General features: G+C 52.6%; 4 protein-coding genes across 6 annotated transcripts; 3 read left to right on the top strand and 1 right to left on the bottom strand.

The window, feature by feature from the left end:
* The first annotated feature begins 1,522 nt into the window (after nucleotides 1–1,522).
* On the top strand, nucleotides 1,523–5,074 carry NCU06251 (KH domain RNA-binding protein). 3 transcript variants are annotated; one of them, XM_011395595.1, is made up of 5 exons: nucleotides 1,523–1,859; nucleotides 2,068–2,141; nucleotides 2,475–3,079; nucleotides 3,131–3,693; nucleotides 3,751–5,074. In XM_011395595.1, exons 3-5 carry the CDS (start codon nucleotides 2,671–2,673, stop codon nucleotides 3,892–3,894), a joined length of 1,116 nt encoding a protein of 371 aa, XP_011393897.1. In that variant the 5' UTR covers nucleotides 1,523–1,859; nucleotides 2,068–2,141; nucleotides 2,475–2,670; the 3' UTR covers nucleotides 3,895–5,074. The 3 variants fall into 3 exon arrangements, with proteins under 3 accessions (XP_011393897.1, XP_011393898.1, XP_011393896.1); XM_011395596.1 differs by having other exon boundaries at nucleotides 2,606–3,079; XM_011395594.1 differs by having other exon boundaries at nucleotides 1,523–2,141; nucleotides 2,606–3,079.
* A 3-nt stretch (nucleotides 5,075–5,077) lies between these two features.
* NCU10721 (solute carrier family 35 member B1 protein) lies at nucleotides 5,078–6,979 on the top strand. Its single transcript, XM_001728157.2, has 3 exons — nucleotides 5,078–5,521; nucleotides 5,611–6,410; nucleotides 6,574–6,979. Exons 1-3 carry the CDS (start codon nucleotides 5,298–5,300, stop codon nucleotides 6,810–6,812), a joined length of 1,263 nt encoding a protein of 420 aa, XP_001728209.1. The 5' UTR covers nucleotides 5,078–5,297; the 3' UTR covers nucleotides 6,813–6,979.
* A 365-nt stretch (nucleotides 6,980–7,344) lies between these two features.
* NCU06252 (hypothetical protein) lies at nucleotides 7,345–11,715 on the bottom strand. The gene has a single exon (XM_957763.2). It carries the CDS (start codon nucleotides 10,454–10,456, stop codon nucleotides 8,021–8,023), a length of 2,436 nt encoding a protein of 811 aa, XP_962856.1. The 5' UTR covers nucleotides 10,457–11,715; the 3' UTR covers nucleotides 7,345–8,020.
* A 5,608-nt stretch (nucleotides 11,716–17,323) lies between these two features.
* On the top strand, nucleotides 17,324–21,819 carry NCU06253 (hypothetical protein). The gene is made up of 2 exons (XM_957764.2): nucleotides 17,324–18,895; nucleotides 18,973–21,819. The coding sequence occupies exons 1-2, from the start codon at nucleotides 17,480–17,482 to the stop codon at nucleotides 20,908–20,910; spliced, it is 3,354 nt and encodes a 1,117-aa protein (XP_962857.2). The 5' UTR covers nucleotides 17,324–17,479; the 3' UTR covers nucleotides 20,911–21,819.
* The last annotated feature ends 44 nt before the right edge of the window (nucleotides 21,820–21,863 follow it).

Genomic DNA, 21,863 nt, shown 5'->3' on the forward strand with positions numbered 1-21,863 from the left:
ATCTGTTCATCTGTCGTGGCAGCCACTCAGGATCACAATCCTCGTCCTACTTCCCTTGCCCGCTCGTCGGCTACCTACGGCTGCAGAATCGAGTCGCACAGCATATGTCCATTCTTCCTGATTGCGGAGAGAAATTGAGATAATGTCCTGTCGTTTTGTTGACAGGCGGGCCCATTGTGACTATGGAACTCATTGTTGATGATCGAGGAGGCTTCGAGACAAGTAATCCTCTGATATGAACAACACGCGAGTAGAAACATGAAGAAATTAGAAGGAAAAAGAACAACAACACCAACAACACCCACCACCACTACAGCGAACTGGAGGACAGTACAACCTCAACTGGAAGTACGACGGGAGCGGTTGAGTCTAAGGTGGACTTTTCGGGTGGCAGGCGGACATATTTTGTGTAACTTGACTCTGGCCAAACCCAGATTTCGTTCGAAAACCACAAGGTAGGGAGATCGGGATCCAGAGAAGACGGACATGAGGCTACCTAGGTAGAATGGTGAAGTTTCAGGAGTTGGAAGTGGATGTGGATGTGAACAAACCTGGAGAGAGGAACCTGGGTTGAGAAAGTTCGAAGTGCGGATCTTGGAAGAGGGCCGGACAGTTATGCAACATGTACCTGCCCTGGTTCAGAGCCGTTCGTCAGTGTGTCAGTGAAGTGAATACATTGAGGACAGCGGCGTTCTTCACTATCTCGTTATCAAACACTCGTCATTTGCGCAAGTGGATACTCCGGTATTAGCAAAACATCAGCGTAAGATGAAGAATGGATGAGTTGACGTTGCTCGGATGCCAAAAAAAAAGGGCAGCATGTTATACTACTACTAATTGTCTGTTATGGGTTGACCTAGGACTCTTCTTCCGACGGTATCATCATTCTGGCCAGCGGAGGTTGTGATTGTGTGGTACCATACATTTGATGGCGAGAACGACGCAAACAGGACACCTAGGAACCTACCGGCAGCTGGCCACAGGTACAAGGCACCTTCCAGAGACTAGGTTTGCCCGCCTGCCCTTGCCGTGGGGAACGCCATCAGATTTGCCCAGAAGCAGCCTCTGAAAGCGGGACAGTCGTATGTAGCACAACGCGGGGAATGAAGTCACTGTCAAGTGTCAATCACTTCCCTTCCACTTCAGCTGTGGACGCTCTTGTCGTCATGGCATGGCATTGTGGTGTCTTCTGCTTCAAGTTTGCTTCCACTGATGGGAGATATAAGTGACCGAATAATACACAGATGCAGAAGCTTCAGAAATAACATCCCCGGGCATCAGAACTGGGCAAAGTTCGTTGACATGCTTGGCCATTGTATGTATGTTCCATCGCGGTACTTCGATCTTGTTGTGGTAGGGATGCAATGGATGGTAGTGTAGTGGTACCGACCCCAGGCTGTTTCCAACCGTAGAGGTGCCTTGCGTAGGCGTGTCTGGACGGGAGGTAGGGGAGAGCTCCTGAGCTTCCCTGCACCATGGGGCTGCCACCACTGTACTCTCCTACATACCCGTCTTTGTCGACCCCTCTTCCTGTTTTTGCTCGATTCCCGTCGTCTTTCCATCCAAGTTCCCGGCGTTGGTCGTTCTCCAAATTTGTTAGTGTGAAATTTAACCGTCTTTCATCATCCCTCCCGTCCACTTTTTCCACCTCCCACTCTACCTTCTCTGTTTCTCTCTCTACCTCTTTCTCTTCTACACCTTCCCACCTCAACCTTTCACGCCCCTCTCGCATCCGCTCCGAATCCCTTCCTCTTTACCTCTCTCTACACCTCTACTCCATCCCGTCCCTCCTCACCTCCCCGTTGCCGGGCATTCTTCTTATCTCCTCCTCCCCTCCCCGGCACTTTGATCTACCTACTGTGAGTCTTCTCCTTCGCCCAACGCTTCAACGCAACAACGGAACCTAAGCATCACCTCCTCGGTTGCCCTTGACCTCCTTGGCATGGGTGGGGGAGGAAACCGGCATCATTCCGACTACGGACTGCATCCACCACACGCTCTGAGCCCCAGTCTCTGGATAGTGACTCGAGGTAGCCTCGACTAACACGCTCTGTCTGTACTGTTCAGCTAGAACTCTAGTATAGACCATCAGTCCCGTAGCTGAGTGCTTGCCTGCCGCTCAAACCCTCCCAAAAGAAAAGGTACGTGCATCCGGGCCCCCGGACCTGCCTGCCCCGCTACTAGGGAGCCGCCCACTCCACCGTCTGCAGGGACAGCTCTGCAACGGCCCACCATTTGTCCTTCTGTTTTGCTGCGTTCGCGGCCTTCCATCACTTCCAAGTACAGTATCTGTGATTTCGAGTTTCCAGCAAAGAGAGTGCATCTGTTCTGTTGGTCCTCAAGTTTGTCCCGTTGGTTCCCTTCCATCTGTCGTTTACCCTGTGGCTTACCTAAGGCTCCTGCCGATATTGGGGTGCAGCAACAAGAGCTTGCCCGAGCTTTTCTTTGTTACATTCCCCACTGACTTTGGCCAGACTTCCCCCCAACACCACCTTCGGTCATCAAGTCAAACCACCCCAATCCAGTTCCCTCTCTCAACGTGAACAACTACCTGTCTACAAGCTAGGTAGTTCGTCTACTAATCTTCTTCTCCTCCTCCATCTAGATTAGACTTTTACTCCTCAAACCTCGTCCCAGCCCTTTCAGTTCCCACCTTCTCGGACATACATCATGTCTGCCAGCCAAGACCCCATTCCGGCCAACGGTGGCAGCATCGAGGAGAACCTCGATCACCTCAAGCTCGATGACAATGAGCCTCGCCTCGGTCCCGATGGCGAGCCTGCCCCCAGAACCGACGAAGAATACGCCCAGACCACCCTTACTCTGAGAGCTATCGTGTCTTCCAAGGAAGCTGGTGTGATCATCGGCAAGGGCGGCCAGAATGTTGCCAACCTCCGTGATGAAACTGGCGTCAAGGCTGGTGTTAGCAAGGTTGTCCAGGGTGTTCATGACCGCGTCCTGACCATTACCGGAGGCTGCGATGCTGTCTCCAAGGCGTACGCTGTTGTCGCTCGCTCCCTTCTCGAAGGCGCCCCGTCTGTTGGCATGGGTGGCGTCATCTCTGCCAACGGCACTCATCGTACGATTAAACCCATTGAAATGCTTTGAGCACCGCTAATCTCATGTGTAGCCATCAAGTTGCTCATCTCCCACAACCAGATGGGCACAGTCATCGGCCGCCAAGGGCTCAAGATCAAGCACATCCAGGATGTCTCGGGCGTTCGCATGGTTGCGCAGAAGGAGATGCTACCGCAATCAACTGAACGCGTAGTTGAGGTGCAGGGTACTCCCGAGGGCATTCAGCGCGCTGTCTGGGAGATTTGCAAGTGCCTGGTCGATGACTGGCAGCGGGGCACCGGCACCGTTTTGTACAACCCTGTTGTCCGCGGCGGTGGCCAACCTCTCGGCGGCGATCGCAACTATCCCCAGGAAAGGTCGTACGGTAGCTCTCGTGTCACACGGACTGGCAATGGTGCCGATTTCAGCAGCAACAGTGGTGGACGCCCTTACAACCGTCGTTCTGATTCCGACGCCGCCTCTCGTGGCCCTCCTACCCATGATGAGAACGGAGAGGAAATCCAGACCCAGAACATCAGCATCCCCGCTGATATGGTTGGCTGCATCATTGGACGTCAAGGCAGCAAGATTAGCGAAATTCGCAAGGCCTCTGGTGCGCGCATCTCGATTGCCAAGGTGAGTGATGAGTTTCTCCTATGTTCACATTGAAACGGCCATTAACATGACCAATAGGGCCCTCATGACGAATCTGGCGAGCGCATGTTCACCATTATGGGCTCCGCCAAGGCCAACGAGACAGCTCTGTACCTCCTCTACGAGAACCTGGAGGCGGAGAAGACGCGCCGCTCTCAGCAAGCTCTGGAGCCTTCCGAGTAGAGTGCGGAGGAATCATATGGCGCGAGGCTGTAGCCAACAAAAACTCTTTTATTTGCTGAAAGAGTTGATGGCGGCAGTATTTCAGTTATTTGACCACATTACCCAGGTTGTTTTACATTAAAGGAAAACGTTCGGCAGCCCCTTGTTATGAGTCGTCCCGAAAATGACAGCCCGCAAGGCTCGGAATTGTGGCAGGAAGCACAACAGGACGACAATCTCTTGATCAAAAGCATAGTCGACGGACCACTTTCGGTTCTCCTTTACGAACTGGGTCATTCCCTATCCCGCACTGTATTCGGCAACACGTCCCTTATCTCGCCAGTTTTCACACATTCTTGCCTAGATAGGCCGCGCAAGCTGGCCTGGGTGGTGGAAATTTTGGTGTGAGGGCACTCAGACTACAAGCCTTGTCTTTGACTTGGTGTCGTTGTTTGTATCCCACGAGCCGATTCCAGCATCGACATGGGATAGTCCAGCGTGTTCGCAGCAGACACCCATGCGATTCCTTACACCGTTCAACATCTTTCCCGCATCTCACCACCCGAGCCTGTTGGCGTGCTTTTCCAGCATTCAGCACTACCGCCGAGGCCTCTCCCATCTCTTACACCAAATCTTTTTTTACTGCGCTGATACATACGACAGTCCTGAGGTGTCCATGATCAGGAACTATATCAAAGTGCTGGGATCTAGCCAGAACGTCAACCACCCGTTAAGTGGAGGTTCACACCTGCTTGGTAGTCAGTTAGGCATAGATAGCACAAAAACGAAGGGCAATAAATGTCGCTCTTTTGGTCCAATTGTGTTTTTCGCACTTCCCTCTACACTTCACGTATGTGACTATGCCTAGGTTTGTCATGTCCCCCGGTTTCGGCACATTCTAATCCAGGGGGAGCTGCCCCTGGAATCTTACGCTAGACCCCGCAAAAAGGGCAAGTGAAACTGGCGGCGCTAGCGTAGGCCGACCCCTGGTTCCCACCAAATAAGGTTAGATAGCGTAAAGCGCAGTGGTGATTACGGCGCATGTGCCGGCCAATCTTGACAGGATGACAGGGCTGGGCGCACGAAATGGGGCATGGAGCTTGATGGAAAAGCCACCCTGTCCGGATGACGGATGTACATACAAGAACCTCTACGGACAGCGTCTTCCATGATTACTGTACATGAGATTTCCTCGACCAACATTGTCCAATTGATTGAGCAGCCAATCCGTTCAAGACATCTTGTCTATACTCGAGCCGACCCCGACAGACCTTTGATTCTGTCATTTATCTCCCCTTTTCCCCCTCCCTCCCTCCCTCCCTCCCTCCCTTCCTCTTGTTGAGGACCGTTCGAGTGTATCATCACCCAACCGCGAATCACAATACCACGCACGGCATCGGCCACAAAAATCACACAGCACCATCATGGCTCGCGCAAAGCAGCCAACCCCCGTACGGCGGGAGCTATCCTCCGAATATATCAGCAAAGCCGACCGAAAATCGCCAACTGAGAAGGAGGAAGCAGCAGCAGTCTCCGGCGCAAGTGGAAGTGTCAAGCCGTCATCATCATCATCCCTTGCGGTACCAATGAAGAAGGAAGCCGGCGTCGCCACGCTCCTCATTGACGTTGCCGGCATTTACATCTCCTTGTAAGTCGTCGTTCTGGTCCTGTTCTCGGTCCGAGGGGGGGACAAGAAGCATTGTATCACGAAATCAGCAACTAACACAAAACCAACAGCCTAACCTGGGCTTACCTCCAAGAAAAGCTCACCACAACCAACTACGGCGCCTCTCCGATCTCCAAAGGCGAGCGCTTCAAGTTCCCCGTCTTCCTGCTAACGATTCAATCTCTCTTCGCCGCCCTCGGCGGCAAGCTCTTCACCGTCCTTTCCACCCCCAAAGGCCAACCAGTCCCCGCCATGATCCCCTCGCGCGCAATCTTACCGCCCCTTCTCTTGGTCGCATTCACCAACGCGCTCGCCGCTCCGTTCGGGTACGCCGCCCTGGGACACATTGATTACATCACCTATATCCTGGCCAAGTCGTGCAAGCTGTTGCCCGTCATGTTTTTGCATATCACGCTTTTCAGGAAGCGGTATCCGTTGTACAAGTACTTGGTCGTGGCGGCGGTGACGGCGGGCGTGGCTGTTTTCACACTGCATTCGGGTTCCAAGAAGCACAAAGCTTCGAGTCATTCGGGACAGACGAGCTGGGGATTGCTGTTGCTGGGCATCAACCTGTTGTTTGATGGCTTGACCAACAGCACGCAGGATTACATTTTCCAGACGTTCCAGCCGTATACGGGCCCGCAGATGATGATGGCGAATAACCTGTTGTCGTCCATCATCACGGGCGCGTATCTGGTCTTGTCCCCGTGGCTGGTGAAGACGGGACTGGGCGAGTGGTTTGGCATGGCGCAGGCTACGGGCCAGGAGGGAGAGCTGGCGGGCGCATTGGCGTTTTTGGCGAGACATCCGGAGGCGTGGAGGGATGTACTGGGATTTGCTCTTTGTGGGTGTATTGGCCAGGTCTTTATTTGTGAGTTTTTCTTTTTCTTTTTTTTTTTTTTTTTTTCTCTCTTTCTTTTGTTTGATTGCTTTTCCTCGTCCCCTACCTCCCCCCCCCCCCCCCCCCCCCCTTTTTTTTTTTTTTTTCTCCCTTGACTTCTCAGCAGCGTAACTAATCACCCCTCATCTCACAGTCCACACCCTCTCAACCTTCTCCTCCGTACTCCTCGTCACCGTCACCGTCACCCGCAAGATGTTCACCATGATTCTCTCCGTCGTGGCTTTCGGCCATCGCTTGTCTGAAATGCAATGGCTCGGCGTCGGTCTCGTGTTCGGTGGCATCGGTGTCGAGGCGGGCATTGCGAGACGCGAGAAGCTCGCCAAGGAAGAGGCCAAGAGGAAGGTGAAGGCGGCTTTGGGGAAGGCGCAATGATTAAAGTCTTTGGGTGGTAGTGGTGAGATAGATGAAAAGGTGTAGTTGATTTAGGTCTAAATAGGTTAGAGGATGTGAGATGTATAGAGAGACTGAGGTTATTATGCGGTACTTCTATAGTTATCAAATATATGTGCCGGTGCTCAGTTGCACCCATGGTCATATGAGCATTGTTCGTGGGATTTTTATATATATTCGGAAGGTCAAGGCATATTTGCTCATGTACCTATTTAGTGTCGAAATACGAATACATGGTTGACACAATTCTGCGGAACTCGTTCACTCGGGAGCCTTGAGAGAGGCAAACATCACATACATAGGTACAAGTTGTATATGTAGGTAAAGCCCCTTCACGTCTCTTCGTGTACTTGTTCCTTTCAGCCATGTCCGCACCTAACTCATCCTCCATTAAGCATAAATCTTGTGGACTTGAATTACTCAGGAGTTGTCAATTCTGATATACTCATGCCCGGGTTTTGATGTCTTCCAATATTTTTAGACAGGTGTAACGAACCTGATGTTTGTATGTCTTTTCAACATGTTCTCGATAAACCGAGTAGATCTGTAATACCGTCTATACCATCAAATCTCTGCGTATTGTTTCATCTCATGTTCAGATCACTCACTGTTTGACATATCTTCATTGTCCCCATCAAATGTTCAAAATGTGCACATAGTATTCTAGACACAGAAGCGCCACGGAACTGCAATTGAACCAGTAGATAGTAGTGTGAATTCATTCTTTTCTTTCACCATGTAAATCGGAACACATCCGTTGCCCCGATGCCCTTCCATCCCTCCCACTGTGTCTCTGTGTGTGCCTGTCGGGCTCAAACAACCTATCAAAACAAAAGAACAACCTAGAAGAGGGCTTAACAGCGCCCAAACAAACATGAAAAACAAAGGAAAAAAAAAGAATAAGTAGGCCACCCAATCAAGGGGAATTTGCAGAAGCGAAAAGGTCGGGACAAACGTGTATCGCATTCCACACCACAGACCCGAGCCTTGATACCCTTTTTTTACCAAACCACACCACCAGCACACAAGGAAAAACAAGAAGAACAAAGTTCGCAAAAAAAAAAAGAAGAAGAAAAAAACGCCACCTTTCAATGCTTGGCATAGTGATGTTGAACCAATGAGTACAGTAATGATATTGATACAAAGGATGATTTTTCCCTGCAGAGACTGGATCAGACTGTCCGGCGTTCTCATAGCAGTTCATCGATAGACCGAACAATAGGGGTTTCTCCCTTTGTTGGTGGACTCCTAGGGTCTGCCACTTGTTTTGGCCGCCCAAATGGATAGCAAGTGTCGCGGGGAAACAGTGCCTCCCGAGGTGAGAACAACCCTTCACCTGGCGTGGGCGGCACCTCCACGAATTGCATGCCGGGAATACCCGCGAAGGGCTCATGAAGAGGGTTCGCTGTCATTGTCTCGGCACGCGGAGACATGAGTGCGGCGTCTTCAAAGTCTCGCACCACAGCCATATGCCTTTCTGGTGACGTAGCATCCTTGCTCACTTTGCGCTTTGGCGGCGCTGCCAATGTTGGCGCTGCTCCTAGTGTCAACGGCACAAACCCGAATCCTGCCTGTGAACCGAACCGATGAGCGCCAAAACCCGGGGATGGTGGTGGCTTGGAGAAGGCTGCCTCGAGAGGTGGGCCAAAGCCAGGTGACTTTGGAGGTTCTGCCAGCGTGGGAGCAAAAAGTCCGCGGGAAGGTTTCGATTTCAACGGGGGTGATGGGGTGGATGGCCTTCCCCTATCCGGCTCGGGAGACTTGATGCCCAAGTTAACGTTGAAGCGACCAAATCTTCCAGGATCCCTCTCGTCTTCCTTGATGGCCCATGAAAAGCTCGAAGGAGCGGATGATGGACCTGGCGATATTGGCTCTCCCCTCTTCGGTGTAGAGTGCCCTCGGCCTCGTGTTGGACTGAGATTAGGTGTGGCGTGTTTCGACGCAACATCCTCCCTTGGTAATGGCGCGGTCAATGGCTCTTGCTTTACCGGTAGGTCGATGTTATCGACTGACAAAGTCATCCTGTGCCTGGAGGGGCTTCTTCCCAGGCGTGGCTTGAAGCTCGAGGTCATCAACTTCCTCTTTGAAACTTCCTTCTGAAAATCCTGTAGGCAGTACATCAGCCTCATATTGGGGCTGATCCACCTGCTTTTAGCCTGAGCGGCATGATAAGCATCGTTGACAGTGAGATCAGGGTTCTGATACATTCCATAGGCGATGATCAGACTAGCCGATCGACTGGCTCCCTGCTGGCAGTGAACAAGGACCTTCTTCCCCTCCTTAGTCCTCTTATCGATCATTTCGCAAAGCGTCATCAAGTCATTTCCAATATCCGTGTTGTGATCCCATGGGATGTGAATGTACTCTGGCTCCTTTAGAGACTGAGCCTTAGGCGTAGTTGGAGTATCGCTTTCTGGGATAAACTCAAATGCTGTGGCAAAGCTACAGGTGGTAGCCGCAGTATCAGGTACTGGGGAGTCAATATCTGGTCTCCCTTGGGAGTTCGAATCCCTCTTGCTTCCCATCCCAACCTTGAACGGGTTCGAGACCTCGCGCGCCACGTTGATGACCACATCAAAGCGAGCAGCTTCCTCTGCGGTGGGCTCAAGATACAAATAAACGTTATCGTTGTAAATGCATACTGGCCCATCGGGATAGCCGGGCGACTTCTGGTCCTCGTTATTTTCCACCTCATGGTACGGGTCAACCTCGTATATCGCCTTGTTCGCAACTTGTGCCTTGATTGGCGCCTCTTCCTCCAGGATGGTAGAGCTCAAGCCACTGGGTGCCAATGGCCTCGATGGCCTAAAAAATTCCGACAGTCCAGATTCATTGCGCTCCAATACAGTCGGTATTGTCATCCCCCCTGCTGGACCAAACGTTGCGGACTTCAGACCAGAGAGCATGTGAGGGGTCGAGGCGGAATGCTTCAATGCACGGCGCTGGAGGATGGGAGGGACCGAAGGTGAAGGGGGCACCTCTAGTGTTGTGCGATTCATCAACTCTGAAGTGTTCGTCTTGAGGCTGAGCAGGCTTGGCTTCCGCTTCATGCCAGGAATTGTCGGCTTGATGAAGGAAGGAGAGGAAGGCTCGGAAACCAGAGAGGAAGCAAGGGAGTTGAAGGGTGGTTGGATGGAAAGACCCTTCATGTTTTTGGGTCTCCGCGGCGCAGGCGAGGTCATGGGGCGTTGCGCAAGGTTGGGGTCCGATACCGAGAGACTGGCCATGCGAGACAAGTCACTGGTGAAGGGTTGCATTGGCGCCAAGGTGGAAAGAGGTATTAGGTTCACTGGCGAGTCCGGGGAAGATGACGGAGACGGATCGGAAAGATCTGAAGAATCCGTACAAGACACAGTCGTAGTAGGCGATGATTCAGCCGACTCGGTTGCTCGGCTTGACGTGCTGTTGTGATGGTTGTGGGCAGCATCCGCATGCATTGCATTTGATCGTAGTTGGGCTGGCTGTGTGTCACCGGGTAGTTTTTCGGACTCGAGGTGCATCACTGACTGCGGGTCGACCACGGTGATGGCACTTTGTTGGTCCATGCTCTCTGGGCCCAGGTCATACACGGACATAAAAGATGGGATCTGATCCTCATACAACCGCCGCGTCGTGGCCGAAGGCATGTTCGATACCTGGTGTGTGCAAACAGGCCAGCTGTGGCCGTCGTGTTGGTGTGGGCCTGGACTTGACCCTCGCTTGCTGCGGTCCAGTCGCGAACCACGATGTCGATGTCGATATCGCAGAAAAGGATCCTGTCAGTTAAGCTTGTCCGAAAAAAAAAACAAGTGAGAAACTTGTAGATATCCGCTCCTGGTGATTGGAAAAAAAAAATAAGAACGAAGACGGATGAATCAATAAGGCCGTAAGTGTTGGTTAACAGCCAAATTTGAGGGTAAGCCGGGACAGCACTGCTGAATCCTCCTTCCTTTCCCCAACTGTAATCGACTTGTGACTGTGATCCCACCCGAAGGAAAACAATCAAGCCTGTGCCCAAGACAATGGCGCCGGGCAGCGAGGTAGAAATGAATTATGTGAATGCGCAGATGAAGAGCGCCGGTTGAAGTGGTTGCTGGTCGACACACAAGTCGCAATGAGGAGCCTCGTGGGTATCGAGATCGGACGAAAAGAGAACGGTTGCGCGAGGACGGGCTGGTGATCAAGGAGCCTTAGAGCGTCAAGACATTATCATTATCGGGGTCTGTCGAAAGGTCGTAGGGTCAGAGCCTCCGAGACGGCAGGAGAAGAAGAGCGGTCGTCGGGTCGTGGTTGATTGTGACAATCGAAGGACTGCGGAAAGACAAGCAGGAAGAAGAGGGGAAGAGGTTTCTTTGTCCTGGGCTTTCCAATCCAGACTGGTCCTTTGGCGTGCGCTGCGCGGTCCAAGCTCTTTTAGCGTCCTGGTACGTAAATGGTAACCTTTTCCTCGTCGAGTTCGCAGGCTGAAAGGTGGAGGGATTGGGGTGGGAAGATGTGGAGGAGAAGAGGAGATCAGGAATTGGGGGGTGGAGGATGGGTGAATTACGAAGGAGGGTGGGTGGCCAGAAGGGAAATGGGAATGGTCGCAAATTCAACGAATTGGAATTCCGAGGCGAGGGTGATCGATACTGGGGACGAAGAAAGGTAGATGTGGGAGAGAGAGAAAAAAAAAAGGCGCCGAGGGAACCTGGAAGCGACCTCGGTCAAGCCTCGATTTCTTCCACTTTGGCGTGACGTTGTTGAGAAGAAGGAAAGAGGGTGTGGAATTGTGAGGTTGTGTTCGTTGTGAACAAGAGAACAAAATTGGAAGCAGCGTGCAGAAAGCAGACAGCACGGGTGGAGAGGTGCTGCAGAGGGCTACTACTGCACTACCTAGGTAGACTAGAGAACGAAACGACCTGTGACGGAGTGTCAGAAGTGCTTCGTTGCTGCGCTGCGCCCGCGCAGGCACCTCCCTCAGGTTGAGCACACGCACCCACGGCACTCCCTGCTGGTCTCTGACGCTCACTCTCACACTGTAGAGGTAGGCAGGTACACGGTGCAGTGGGACCAGGGCAGAAGAACCTGAACGCGAACAGGGGTCATTGGCCGCCGGCGACGCCTTTCCAACCTTGGATGTGGTTTCTAACCAGAAACAGCCTTTCCTTCGATTGGTATCCGCCCTGTCACGCTGAATACACTGCATGCTGCTTGACCATTGGCCGACGCTGAACTCGCAGTCATGGTTACTACAGAGAAGCAACGCTTCAGTTCCAGGAGCCCACAGCTTGGGGCGACATGGAAGTCAAAGTTAGGTACTGCGTAGAGCCCTGCTGCCCTGTGCTATCTTCAGCCCTTCACATGGATGTCCTAGCTTCCTCAGATGCTATCGAAAAATGGAAGGATATGGATACATATGTTCTTCATTTGGATCTCTCTCTTGCTCCCAAGCGAGCGAATAGTGTCGCTTCTTCTGTGCTGCTCCTCCTGGTTGCGTGCAGGCTGCTGGGTGCCCCTGGGTCAAGGGGGCATGCTTCGTTACAGCCAATCAGAAGGACGTCGCAGGTGGCCTCCGGCCCTCCGCTGCCAGCTATGTACAGCGGCCGGCGGCTACAGGTACGTCGACCTGACGGCTGGGGATGGGAGTTGGCTCCAAAAACAATGCACTGCTAAAAATAGGTGGACGGTGCGACGGCACGTGCACGCAAATTGTCGTGGTCCATGATTGGATGTCGCGCCTTGGTTTGATTATCATGATGGAAATGGATGACCACCCAGGCGCTCTTTCACTCTCTTTTGCTCAGCTTTCCCTTGTTATATTTTTGCCTTTTTGAGCAACCAGTGTGAGGATATTGTGGAAATGAAAGTTGGTAAAAACAGTTCTCAAGTGAGATGATTGACAACAGTGTGACATGGAGTTGCTTAAGTCGGGCATGTGCTTCTTTACCCAGGTACGATCTTCACGAGAGGGATTCGTGATAAGTTTAGACGCTGCAGAGAGCTGAGAACGACTGGCTCACATCTGCGACTCGTCCCCTAAAATATTGCCACTGGCGCTTACATACATAGCATGGGAACAGCTGCTACGCCGCAACCTATGGTAATCTTCTCGCTTCGAGGTCCACGTGTCCGTCTATAGCCGCCGGTCGGAGATCTGGCCGGATGCTATTCCCATACCGGATGTCCGTCCGTCTGTATCCACTCCACGGAGCCGCAGTGCTCACACTAACGGAGCCGACTACACCACATCGCTCCTGTTCTGCAGAAAAGTCACAACTAAGGAAGCGGGGTCCCCGCCGTCCCAAGAGGAGCTTGGAGTAGTACAGTATTGTCCCCTGCAACTGCATACTCCAGGTACTGCATATATGCTAGTTAGTGCATAGAATTTCCAGGTCTGAATTTGCGATTTGGGCCTGGCCCCGCCTCCAGAAAGTGCATATATGCCAATTAGTGCATAAGACTTTTGGGTCTGGATTATATGCAGAATCAGGGGACAATACTGTAGTCACCGACGGTATGAATCAATCCCTCTGTATCCACCAAAAAAGTTTGGCAGCCAGTGTAGCATAGGAGCCCCCAAGGTGTACAACACGCAGTATGTATACAGACAAGACTGAGACATATTGGTTCGAAAGACCCCTTCGATCATGTTGTCTGTTAGGTCTGAACCTCGTGTTTAAGATATGAATCATTTGTATTGCTTCCTATGGCTTCGAGCCAGTTGATGATCACACGTCTCGTGGAATCTGCATTTGGAACCGACGCGCGCTGCTCCATGTGCACTCACTCACGGCAGCGCAGCGATGGATCTCCAAAAAAGTACCTACAGTGCGTTGCAGCATCCTTTTGTAACTGTGTCCATGGCAAAATTTCTCGGTTGGAACAGGTGGAGTAATTAACCACAGTACCTGACAACCAATCACACACCAATCCCAAAAGCTGAAACAAGAGCGGAGACAAGGCAAGGATGGCCGTTTAGCTGATCGTGGAGTTCTCCTCGCTGTGGAAGCTGGCTCATGTTGCTGGGGACGGGAGACACTTGGACCAATTCCCACTCATCGAGAGCGGAAAACCTTTCTCCGGGTTCACCACGACCGTCGCCTCTTCAACATCGACCATGATCGACGAGCTGTGCACGCCGATCTGCTATTTCTCCAAAGGTCGGTCACTCCGATGATCATCACGGGGATGACCTTGGGACAAATCGACGCATCACGAATTCTCCAACACTGATTATTGATGATGTTGTCACAGTAGAAAAGCATCCATCAACCCTACTGCATACCTAGTATGGTCCCCTTCTCTTACCTTGCAATGCCTTCCTTGTTGACACTGGCCCGATACTGTACACTACATGCAGACATTCCATACCTGTGAGCGTGCATGAGACATCTCAGATACAACCCAAATGGCTCCACGTTCACAATTGCAGTGTGTATCCTGCCTCGGAAGATTTAGTGTACACCAAGGAGTGTAGCCTCTTGTAAGATGGAATGCGACACTCGGAAAGCCCACCACTCGTTTGACCCAAGAGATGACAGGTTTCGGCGGCGCCGCATGGGTTCGGTCTCGGTGGCCCTTCGATGAAAATGCCCTTAAAACGGTCTGGGCCGGTCTGCTTCTAGCAGCGTTATTTGCAACATACATGTGCATCCAACGAGACGAAACCGCTTTGGCAGTTCCATACATCACACACCGGTAACCTGTATCGCCTGGTCCAGTCCTCAGATTCGGGCTCCAGTGCCTGTCGGTTCCAGGTTGGTAAACCTTGGCGATTGCTCCCGAGACATGGAATCAAAACACCAGTTTCGCCAGCACAGAAAGCGCTGCGCTGTAGAGACTTCGCCTATGGGATTCAGTTCGTGACCTGCCCGCCGCCATTTTCCAGTCCCGAACTTTGCGAGTTTTCAGACTTCGGCAGACAACCGATCTCCGCAACCAGGACCAATCCTCCTGGTCCTGTACAGACCGGACGGATCACCACATCCGAGAAGAACCGCGGAAGCAGGATGTCGGCCATGCTTTCGGCTATCGACGTTTACGAGACAGCTGGGCACGCCTGAACCACCTCACAGAGGACCACTTCAAGTTACAGTACCCGGCATTGACCAGTTGCCGGTCGCTTCGTGCGGATCTCGCAGACCCTTCTCTTTGCCCCCTTCCCCTGGTCGATTTCCGCCTATTCCTGCAGGAGATCGGAATCAACCCCCAATACAGACGGGAGGAGGTTTCGTGTCGTCGTCACCAGGATCGCCTTCAGCCTCCGCGCATGCCACTTGCTTAGCCCTGGGACTCTTGGACGTGGAGAGCACAGCCCAGATCAGGCTAGGCTTGGTCAAGTCGCGCTATCATGGGAACCTCTCTGGTGTTGGAGTGCCCATGGTGACGCGTAGCTCTTTTCTCCAAACTTCCTTCTATCACGTTGTCTGCTTTCCAAGACTTCCACTTGTCGTTAGTTCTACCGCTATATGGCAGGTAACATGGGGATAAAACATATTCGCTTCTTCTCCGGCCTCATCCTCGCGTAGATCCCCCCTCGCTTACACACTCGCAAGCCTAGCCTCACAGGCCAAGCCAAGGGGTAAACCTTACGAAAGGTTTTTTGAACACTGGTTAGCAAAGAAAGGCCTTTGTCGAGCACGGCAGGCGGGGCCTACCTTTTGATTGACACCCCCCAAACTCTTTGCTAGAGCACGGGGGCACAGGGGGGGTTTGGCTGGTTGGAGGTCGCCATGAAGCACTGGGGTTCAAGGTAGGACTCAGGAGCCCAACAAGGGGGACGTGGGGGAACATTACCTAACTAGTGTACCGGAGACCCGTTTGACCAAAAGGTCCTAATGACACGGCACGGGGGACATCACGGGGTGGGGGTGACAAATTACCCTTTGAAAAAAAAATCGAACCCCCCATATTAATGAGGAATCAATGCGAACTGGAGAGGTCGCTTCCCAAACCTCCGCATAATATGTAAACGAACGGAAAAAAAAAAGGGAGAGAGAGAGAGAGGAAAAAAAAAAAAAAAAAAAAAAAAAAAAAAAAAAAAAAAAAAAAAAAAAAAAGAGGCAGGTGACATGCGGGGTCCAGTTGAAGACGGGTTGGGCGTGTGGGCAGACGGAAGATTGCACCGCCTCTTTTAGCCGTGGTCGACTCTTTTCAACACCTTCTCCTAACGACATGTAGCCACTAGAATACTGCTGATTCAGGTACCGAACAAACTCACTCATTTTAGCGCTATAGCACATGCACCAGAAAGCTGTCGACTGCAAGGTGTACTGCGTAGGGGTAGGTATTTTACTATGCAGTAGATTATGATGACATTCAACATCCAATGATCTTCCACTTGCCCCTTTGCAGGTGGAAGAGACAGCCCAATCAGAAGCCTGAATTGCCGGCTCGCCTTACCAGACCCTGAACCACTATAGTCGTGCAGTAGGTAGGTACCTAGTCTTCCGCTTCTTAGCTTCATGCGCACATGGCCAAAGAGGAGCCGGAAAAGAAGGACTTATAGCATTGGCCTTTTACTTGAACTGAGTGTAGTGTAAAGGGCTTCTTGAGACTCCTTATAGGCTACTCGTTGCGATGACGGCTTTCGGACAACCTAACGACAAAGTGAAAACCCACCCCCTCAGTCCCCCCCCCTTCGTTCCGTTCCCGCAGTTCTGGATCCCCAATCGATCCCTTGCTGCTGCCCCCAATGACTGACGACGATCGACTTTTGGACGCCCAGTTGACGGGCCGTCTATCTGGAGGCGGGATTGCAGAATCATTCCGCAGCTCCCTGGCTTCCTTCCCACCAGTCCAGTTGACGGCGCACGCCCTGCAGAACACTTACATATAGTATCTTGCGGTACACGATGCAGCAGTTCTGCAGCTCGGGCCAATCCCGTCATCATTCGCCCGTCGTCTTATACCAATCCGAGTGGAGGGAGGGCTCGTCGATATGTCTGGCATCAGTGGCATGAGGTAACCGTCAGGTGTCTAGGAACACTCAACCCTCTCTTCCCACCATCAGTCGGACTGTTGTGTTGGTATGTGTGTCAACGCCATCAATTTCATCGATATTTCTCCTTGCTTGGGAGCTGCTCACCGACCATCTGTGCTATCTGTGCTCCCTCATGCTCATCTAGGGTTGAGACCGCCCAAGTCAAGTCGCATCACCCGTTCATCTTATTTCCTCGGGGGTTATCGTGCTGGGTACGAGTGGTCTCCTCGCTTGTCATATCAAGTTCTCTCCACTCTTTTCCACCCTCATCCTTGCCGCCATCATCTTGTTTACTCCTTTGCCCTTTTACAAGTTTCGTTATCGATTGCAATTTTAATATCTTGTATATCCACTCGGGTCATGCTGTGGTAATTGTTCAAAGCCTGTATACAGTTCATGCGCACGACTGGGCCGCCGTTCGCCCAAGGGAATCACGCCTTGTTCTCCCGTGGACAAAGTCCCGTGTCATGGTGATGTCAGGAGCGCGACTGAGAGACGGGCCTGGAAGCCAATCCAACCACAGATTGCGTGGAATCTAGTAACAAGAAGAGGCCCGAATACCTAGCCCAAGACGATCTATTAGGCGTGGATCGGTCAGGGGAGACAGGGGATTTCCGAATTGCGCAGTGGAGGAACAGGCACGTCAAGTGCCCACAGTCCGGGATTCGAGAGCAACGGCGTCGAACGGCGCGGGTCCAGTTTTTGCAACATGACATCGTCCAGCTTGGGGGGCCAGGGCCTTGCCCCTGGGGCTGCTTCCACATTTCACCTCACAGTGGACTCGTTCAGCTTCCAACCCACAACACGACATTCACCCACAGCAGCCACAGGACGCACACAATTGCGCAGACGTGGAAGAGGAACCGGCACCTGGAAGAAGGGCACGGACAGCGCCGGAACTCGAAGTCCAGGGGGCAAGAAGCACAATTCAGGTTCCGCCGTCATCACCTCCAATTCCAACACCAACCAGCTGCCTGGGCCTGGATCCAACCTTGACACCCACAACAACACCGGCATAACAACTGCCAGTAGTACCACCGCTTGCCTAGCAACCAGCAACGGCATTGCCGTCCAGACTGCTGATGAAATCAACATCCATCATACGCACCGTCAAAACCACAACTCGTCCAAACTTCCCGCTTTTCGCTTCGCCGACCTGAAAAAGGACGCATCACTTTTCCCCCCTTCGCTGCCGCTCCTGCAGCCCATCCACATCCCACCTTCACCTAATAATAAGTCTAGACGGGTCTCTGTCTCGTCGACTGCTGGAAACCCTGCGCAATTACCCTTTAACCTACAGCTAGGCGCACCTGCCAGTCCACCACAATTTAACCAACAAAAGCAACCCCAACCGACTAGCCCGTTCCATCACAATTTCGTCAAACGCCCGCAGCTGTCTGCTGAAGAAGAAGAACGATCCGCAGAAACACCGCCAAGACGAGCCCACAAGCGATTACAAGACTCTGCTGCCATTCAAGCCTCGACGTTCCAGCCCTTTTCACCCACAGCACAAGACTCGTCTATTGGCTCAAAGCGCCCAGCCTCTTCCGTCTGCGATAGCCATATTGCCGCCAGGGGCCCGTATGTGTCGAGATACCGGCCTGCATCTATCGTAACACCCATTGGGAAACGTCGCCAAACGACGTCGATCCGACTTTTACCTTCCATCGATACTGCGCAGGGCCCACGCGAACCGGCACCGCCCGCGACCATCAAGTTGAGCAAGGTTAATGAGAAGAGGAGATCCCGTCCGCCAGCCTCTTCCAAACCCGCCATTGTCCCGAGTGCCTCCGGTCGCGACTCCGGAGGGCAAGCAAGCACTTTCCCGACCCGGTCGTTACGCTCCTCGACATCTCGCGACGACCTGTCTTCCGACTCCGACTCCGATCCCGGGCGCACTGTGGGCGATACAAACGAGGGGGACATGTCGAACTCAACCCAGAGAGACCGCGCACTGAGGGCCCTGGAGGGCAAACGGGATGACGACATGTCGCGAATGACACCACCAGATTCAGCTACTGCAGCTTCCGACAATGAAAATACAGCCGAGATCTTCATGAATATTGCCCGCGAGGATCCAGCACCTCGGCCGGCGCAAACCCGGACTGAGGATCAGAGCGCAATTGTAAGTCGCTTTGTCTGGGGTGTTTGCTATTTGCCCTTGATGATTGCGCGGTAGCTTATTGGCTAATTGGCGGACAGTCACGCATAAACCGAAATTCCTCCCATCGTCGACCACTGTCTACAGCGATACCATCATATCAGACGTCATCACCGCCCCAGATAGCCAACCGCCGACTTTCTGATTCCCGCGACACAATATCGTCCAGAAGCCGGCTGCTTTCAGACCCACAAGCAGTCCGAGAACCGAATCTTCGAGGTAACCCGAGAGATCGCCTCATCACCAACATAGCTCAGGAGGACCTCGGTCGCTCCCAGTCTGTCCGAACGTCCCTCAGACAAGCCCCGCCAACCCCCCGGCAGATAGCGTTTCAGGATGCTTATGAGGCGGGCGCCGGACTTACACGAAGATCGTCAATTGCGGACATCTCATCTGTTGGGAGGAATTCGCAATATCGAAACTCGAACCTTGCCGTTGGCGGCAGGATTTACAACTCCTCTCCATTGGTCCCCCGAGCTCCTGAGCCACAAAGACCGGAAACCAGTCAGAACGCGGAGACCAATCAAGGCGCAGAAGGGACGGATTCCTCGACATCGACGGCGGACCCCTCCACGGTTTGGGATGAGCTGGACGACTTGAAGTCTCGCATTCACAGGCTGGAGCGAACGGGAAAGAAGCCACCGGCGGGGGCAGGAAACTCCAGGAGCTCAGAGGAGCGTCCACCTACAGCGACGACCAATGCTACAACCATGTCCGCGTCGCCGAAACGTGGATCGGGAGGGACTACTGTTAACCACGGGGAGACGGCTAGTAATGCGTCATCACGGGAAACACAACCCATTCTCCTATCAGCCCTGTTAAAGACAAAAGGTCTGATCAGCGCTGAAGTTTTCAATGCCATTGAGTCGGCAGCAAACGACGCCTTGGCTTTGACTTCCATGATTGGTGCTGCCGGACAGCCGGGGCCGATATCGAGCGGCGCGAGTGTCGTTGGGGGCTATGGTAGTGGTGTCACGGATCGGCAGCTCCGAAGGAAAGCGGATAGCATCTGCAGGAGCTTGACTGAGCTGTGTATCGCATTGACGGATGAAGCTAATCAGTCCAAACCAGCTCAGCCCGCAGCTCCCAACCGCGAGACTGAAAAGGTCATAACACCAACAACGGCGGCCAAGTTCACAGGCATCACGGGCCGGCGACGATCGAGTATTATGGTAGAGACAGCATTGCCACAGCCGAGCGTCACTAGTCCTAGGGCTCCAACGACAATGGAACAGCGAAGGATCTCACTCTTGGCTGCGAGTGCTCTGCCGAGTCCCAGGACTTCAGCCGTGCCAGCTACCCCAGTTGACTTTGGTACACCCGGGCGAAAGTCGTCCTTGCTATTGGCTCGGAACCGTCGGGTTGCGGTAGAGGAACCGGAGGAGCAAGTCAATGGCAGGAGGTCGTCGTTGCTTTTGAGGAGCCGGAGAGTAGGACAAGAGGAACAAGAAGAGATGCCTGCCGAGGGCCGCAAGACATCGTTGCTGCTGCGTTCCCGAAAAGTCTTTAATGAAGAGGACGAGGACCGGTATCGCACCCCGTCCAGGGCCATAACAGAGGTCAATGGATTGCGAGGTACTCCACGCGAACTCGCCAGTCAAGCTTCGTCTCCTCCCGACAACACTCCGCTTGGCTCTTCGGCTTTGCCCCGCAGGCGCATGGTCCCTACCTCGATAAGTTCCAGGCTGAGCACTCCTACTGCTCCTGTAATACAACCTTCGGCCAGCCGTCGATACCTCGACAGAACAGCAGGTGGAGAGCGGGAGACCATTGTGGCCAGCAGCTACGCGGAAAGGCTTGCGGAGGAGAGGGCGCAGCGCCAGCTGTCGCTGGGCCATACGGCGATGCTCAATCGGACTGGTAGTATCAGCCGACGGGCGCGTGACTCGGGGATACCCAGCATTTCCACGTCGAACTTGCAACATCAACATCAACAACAACAGCAAGCCAGCGCGCAGCAGGTTGGCGGGTACAGATGACGAGAAGGTACTGAGGAGAGGAGGTAATGGTGACGCTGGCGGTGGGGGAAGTGAAAAAATTGTGGGAAATTCATGCCCCCTTATGACGTTCAGACCATGCTGTTCATGAATGTAACAACAACATCAACAACACTTTCGACATATACCATTTGGGCGTGGGGCGTTTATCTTTTATTATACCTTGTTCATTCTTCTTTTCCTCCGTCTTTCGTGTCTGTTTGATTGACTGAAACGAAGCGGAAAGTCGGGAGAAACCCACATCCTACACACACTCTTTCATTCGATATATCTTCTGAGGGGCACCGAGGGGCTAGAGAAGGCCTCGTTTTGTTTCTTTTCTTGACGACGACGCCTAAAGAAGGCCTAACACATTATACCACATCTCTTTGTAACGAATTTCTTTTGTCAGATCATCCGTACCTTTCTGGGCGACGAAAAGGGGAGAGAAAAGGAACTGTTTGGACGGACAGCATACAGCACTGCACGTTTTGCAATGCATGCATACCTCAACGGTACCTGATAAGATTAAGTTGTTACATTTTAAAATACCCTGTTTCATACATACATGTGTATACGCGGACGGACGGGGCTACGGTGACACGGTGAGGGTAGGATGGTTTATAGTTCAATGCGGTGGTTTGTTGCGCGAATGCGATAAGGTCTACACTAGAACTTTGCGAGGATGTGGTGGGCTTGTTTGATATTTTGGAATTTTGATCCACTTGGTACTTTTAGCCTTTTGTACTTTGCTCCGATCGTTGGTCCAGTGCAGTATGGGCGTCAGCGTGCATCACCGTCGTAGACATAATTGTTGAGCAGCAAAGCGAAAATTGGATGTATTACAACTGCAGAAAACAAGAGCATGATAATCCCCAAGGTCGTCCTCCAACATTGGTGAGCTTAGCGAAGTGTAAGTTGAGCTCGGCAGTGACTCATGTCGGCATGGCACATTT

This window comes from Neurospora crassa, linkage group III (assembly GCF_000182925.2).
Source record: "Neurospora crassa OR74A linkage group III, whole genome shotgun sequence".
Taxonomy (NCBI): Eukaryota; Fungi; Ascomycota; class Sordariomycetes; order Sordariales; family Sordariaceae; genus Neurospora; species Neurospora crassa.